This window comes from Hyposmocoma kahamanoa, unplaced genomic scaffold (genome assembly GCF_003589595.1).
Source record: "Hyposmocoma kahamanoa isolate Upper Pololo Valley unplaced genomic scaffold, ASM358959v1 230, whole genome shotgun sequence".
Classification (NCBI taxonomy): Eukaryota; Metazoa; Arthropoda; class Insecta; order Lepidoptera; family Cosmopterigidae; genus Hyposmocoma; species Hyposmocoma kahamanoa.
In genome coordinates, this window is record NW_020653749.1 from 780,745 (window position 1) to 786,202 (window position 5,458).

General features: G+C 34.9%; 1 protein-coding gene across 1 annotated transcript; it reads left to right on the top strand.

The window, feature by feature from the left end:
- The first annotated feature begins 227 nt into the window (after positions 1–227).
- LOC113228393 lies at positions 228–4,646 on the top strand. Its single transcript, XM_026461670.1, has 3 exons — positions 228–236; positions 747–821; positions 921–4,646. The coding sequence occupies exon 3, from the start codon at positions 1,203–1,205 to the stop codon at positions 3,342–3,344; it is 2,142 nt and encodes a 713-aa protein (XP_026317455.1). The 5' UTR covers positions 228–236; positions 747–821; positions 921–1,202; the 3' UTR covers positions 3,345–4,646.
- The last annotated feature ends 812 nt before the right edge of the window (positions 4,647–5,458 follow it).

Here is a 5,458-nt window from a genome sequence, read left to right on the forward strand (position 1 = left end):
TATTTTTACTTTATCATTACAACAATTCAACGTAATGTTTTGGCACAAGATATATTGAAAATAGTCACTGACGCGTAAACTAATTTCACGGTATACTTAAATGCTACAAGCTGCAAATGCAGCGGTTGAAAGTCATTTAATTTGACAATATGATTCAGTATTGAAGCTGAAATTGAGAAATGTTCGAGTTCATTCTTAGCTGCTGTTTAATGCAGGCTGTTTACTCCGATGTATTGGTAAGTACAATTTTTTTTTCTTTGTTTTATCTCAAAAGTGATAAAATACCATTGCTTAAAAACTGCGGAGATTAGAAAGTTCATCTCTTTAACTTGACATTCATTCATAACAACAATCAAAACTCTGTTTTAAATTTTTTGTGGACCATCTTCTTCAGAATTTGGGGAAAGCTCCACAATCAATGATGTTATGTCCACAATATTGTAGTTCGACAAGATAATTGTATTCCGGAAGGTTCTTGTAATGTCTGTTCGATAATCCTTTTGTTTTCTGTCGAGCAATGATTTTTTCTATGTAATACAGGTCAAATTATGTACACAGACACTTCACTCCCGTTTTCCATCGGAGTCGGCAAAGACCAATGCCTTGCACTATTAATTTAACATATCTATTTTTAAAAAACATCTTTGCTATTTTTGAGCACTTTCTCCAATAGCACCATCATATTTTTGCAGCAGCACTCTTATCATTCTGACATAATATTTATAAAGGCCTTGTCTCTTTTTCAGCCGTACACGTTTGCGTCTGTACCAAATGCATATGCATATGCACAACCGTTAGCAAGCGTTGTAAATCAACAAGAAGTGAGTTTCACGTTACTTGGTTCTATAACACGAAAACAATTAAGTTGCTAATTAGGCACCTCGCATGTATGACCATTAAAATTTCGATTTGACTTCCAGACCTTGAACGTTTTTCCAAGACTCGATGACAGAGCAACAATCATACCTTGCAGAACTTCTAAAACGCTTTTGAAGATTTTGACTGAACTATTGGGAATATTGAAAGCGAATCTTAATAACAATGAACCTTTAAATGTGCATGTCGTGAATAGCGTGCTGGATTTAATAAAAAAATACATTGAACAGTCTTCGATTGTAAAACATCCAGTTATTTTCAAATCATTTTCAAATCTGCAAACACAGCTAAGCAATGCTAAGGTATTTCCTGAAACTGGTCAATTAATGCCATCAACGATTAATACTTTAAGTCAATCACAAACTAAACCGCTACAATATTACATACCAAGTATAAACCAACGAAGTTGCAAAGACGCATTTTCAAAACTTGTAAATACGGCGCAGAATGCATACAGTCATGTATACGATATGAATACATGTGAAAGTTACAGAAACAACTATGCACCCATGTCGTATTATGAACACAGTGTCAATTTTCATCCAATCAAACCAATTCTGCAAGTACCAAGTGAAAACTTAATACAATACTTACAGAATCAACAGGCAAATCCAAGCAATTTGGGACCATCGGTACTTGAAAATTACAGACCAGATAATAACAATGGTCTTCATGTCGGATATGCCCATGAACAACATTTTCTTACGAATAATCCAATATCTAACCCAACTGTAAGCACGAGCCAATTCAATTTTTACTCCACTATACTATCACAAAATTCAATGGCGAGTCCAAATCAACCGAATGCTTCGGTTACTCCTCAGATACCTGACAGTGATTATCTGGAAGGTTCTCCTGAACAGGTATCTGTGCAAGGTCAGACTTTTCCAAACCCCGTAAGATTTACTCTAAACCGATACAGCACCCAGCAATCTGACTTACAAAAAAATCGATTGTTGCCCAACATAACGTATAATTTCGTGCCCTTGGAAAAGGTGCAGTATCCTAAAATTCTAAGTCAACAACAATACCAAGAGAAACCTATGAATTTCGCTGAACCTACATACAAATACAATGTGCCTGCATTTATTTCACCAGAATATGGAGAAGCGTCTTCAACAATTGATAAAAATCCATATCCAACAAACAAGTTGCCAAATCAAAGCCCACGTCTTCAAAACGGTGTTTTACACAAGCTTCTGCAGGCTATGAAGTTAACTAAAGCTTTAAAGACTCCAACACATGATCCAAAAACAAACCAAGACAAAGCAGAATTCACTAGGGCTTTGCTTAACGACAACGTATTGGCAAATATATACCCCACTATGCCAGATGACATAGTTCAACGTTTCAACAATCTCAAACCAGTTCCAAATCGAATTCTAAACCGTCCAATTCAAAGTCAGCCAGCATATAGCAATATTACTCCACAAATTAATCCAGTTCAACAGTTTGCATCAATGTCTAGTTATAATTATCAAGTAAATTCTTTGGCTCAGCAGAAAATGCCCTACAGCTTAATGCCAAATTTACCCATTGGAACCTTTAACCCGTATATACAGAAAACTCCAAGCGAATCTGTAATTCCAATCACATTTCAAAATCCCACTATAAACCAACCACTTAATACTGTTTCCAGTCTAAGCCCCAATAATTTTAAGACATTACCAGTCGTTTTACCAGCTTTCACATTACCAAAAATAAACCAAGGCTATCGTAATCAAAATTTACCTCCAGGATTTAGTAATCAAATTGCTTTATCACAGAATCAAATCAATCAACCTACGCAATCTCGAATAAATAACATCTTAAATCAAAGTCAACGTGAAGTTCGAAATTTCACGGTTTATGGCAAAACATCAAATCTCAATCAGATTTCTGGCGTACCGAATCTGAAGGAATTGAACAACGTACCTTCAAAAACGAGCATTATTGAATTGATATATCTGCTTCACCAAAAAATGCCGATTAACTACTCTTACGTGAAATACAAAATACCATTTATGTCACTGAAGAACATTTTGCAACAGAAATCAGCACACCAATCAGGTACACAGGAATTACACAAGCAATTGGCATTAAATTCGGAAGTAGAAGTGTCTCCGGAATTAATGTTCGGGTCCAAGGAACAAATCGCCCAATTAGTTTCAACAAACGGAACATTTATGAGTGCTACGATTGTTAATGGCACTGACTATTCTGTTCAAGGTTTGAACACCCAAAATGAAGGACTACCTCTTCAAACACTTAAAATTTTACCTCTTCAACATATTAATACAAGAAAACAAATGCCAAAGGATGCCATGAACGTTAAAGATTTGACAAAATTGTTATCTGATGTCCAAAATTTGAATTCTAAAATTAATTCAGGCTCAATTTTAGAACGTCAAGGCTTGAAGACGCGAAGCGAAGTGGGACATAATACAGGAACCACTACTTATACTTCTACTACCCCTATAGAGGTTTAGTCATGCAGAAGAGAAATTAATCTGATCGTCCAAGGGAACCTTGCACCTCAGCATTTGCAATATTTTAATTCTAGTATCTTCATTTCCTTTCCAATCTGTATCTATCCATGATAAGCTGTTTCTCTTCAGATTTTTAAGTCATTCCTTTACATATACCCATCTGGAATTAATTACCTACTTCTTTCTTACCTTAGGTACCACAGTCGTATATATGTCTACTTCAAAATTGCAATTCTATTCCGGATTATGATTGGAGTGACAACGCCATCTTATGCTCAGCCAAATTGTTATGTCGGGTGACATATTTGTAATATTGGCGCAAACATCTACCTGGGATGGTAACTACTTTCCAAACAGATCTACCGTCAGAGTCGTTGCTGGTTTAGTTCACAAAAACGCTTTTATAAAGACACCACTCGCAGCCCTATTCTTCTCGGGCAAAACGTTTCAAAATTTTCTTCTTAACATTCTGTTACCAAGAATAGCCCATTGCATAGAGTTCAAACATCCTGTCAGACAAATATTTCAAGTGATTAGCAATTGATCAGCATCATCATCATTTGCTTACACGTATCCACTGCTGGACATAAGCCTCTCCTTGAGCACGCAAACTCTACCGGTCCTCTGTCGCCCGCATCCATCCGCTGCTGGCCACCTTTCCCAAGTTGTCCGTAGCAAGTGATACGTTTTAAAAATCCAAACTGGGGATGAAAAATCTCGTGTGCCAATTTTACGTGGTTTTGGAGAAAACTTCCTTCAAAGTTCTTAGTTTTAGTATAAACTTAGAAACAAAAGTGATTACCATATAACTCAAAAAATTTAAATTTTAGTAAATATTATTTATATTATTTTAACAGGCACTCTGAACACTATTCTTGCCGCTTTTTCAAAATGCTGCCGGAACTTCGGAAAATATAAATTTCCTTTAAAACTTATATTTTTTTTAAATAACTATTTCGCGTTAACAGCATTTAAAAATAATTCTGAAATATAGGTATCCATGTAGGTATACTATTCCCACAAAAAGAATCATCTGTTGATTCTTTAGAGGATAGAAAAAAATAAAGGAATAGTCTAAGGTTGATTCCGTGGGACATCTGCGATATGCGTGTTACGTGTCTAAATTTGTTTAAAACAAAACGCCTGAAATTTGTTTATGCTGTTCCACCCTCTAAGAAAATTTTGGTGAAAGAAAAAATTTAGTAGTGTTGCTATAAAATTTCAATAAAAATTTTTAAAAACAAAATTTTAGCAACAAAATTCCACAATTTTAATGTTTTATTAAATTTTGTACTTCGATGTCAGTATATATGTACATATTGTGGAGTGCCTGCTAAAATCATGTTAATAAATATTTAGTTTTTTTTTTGAGTTGTTATTATTTTTTTAATTTCTAAATATAAAAAATGAAGAATTTAGATGTAATATTTTTTTCCAAAATCATGTAAAATTGGCACACGGGAGTTCTCGTCTCGCGTTGGATTTTAAAATCGCTTTAAAAAAAATTATCCAACAATGAAAACCGTAGAGAATTTTAAGAATGTGTGGTGGAAGGTGCATTTCTGATGGCTCCTGGTAATTTATTGAATTCCGAGGGTTCAATAATGTATACTGACATTTTTTTTCTATATAATTGTATAGAGTAAACAACACTAAGGGTGAGGTCAGATGAAAGTAATTTTATGAGTTGTGAGTCGCGTTTTTTGAGTCATTTAATTTAAACTGCATTCAGATTCGTATTAAAGTCCGGGTTGTAAGACCAAATTTCGGTGGCACTATAGGCCGTGCTTGTGCGGGTGGAGATGGGGGTAAGGGAATGAGGGCGAGAGAAACGTTTATTGACAAGTGGTAGTAATTTACAAATTGATCTAAGTGTTCACATAAACTTTCCTATATCATGCTCACATTTTCATCTGTCCATATTTAATATTACATCCACTAACAGCTCATATCAGCTTCTTTTTCTAACGTCATCTAATGTTTCACAAATGCACACTGATTTTAGTTAATCCATTAGGTACATATGTAACAATAAGCAGCGGTAGAGGTCCTTGTGAAGGGAAGTACTGCCACTTTACCTATTTCTGACGCCAAGCAGTAATGTCAGCATTACT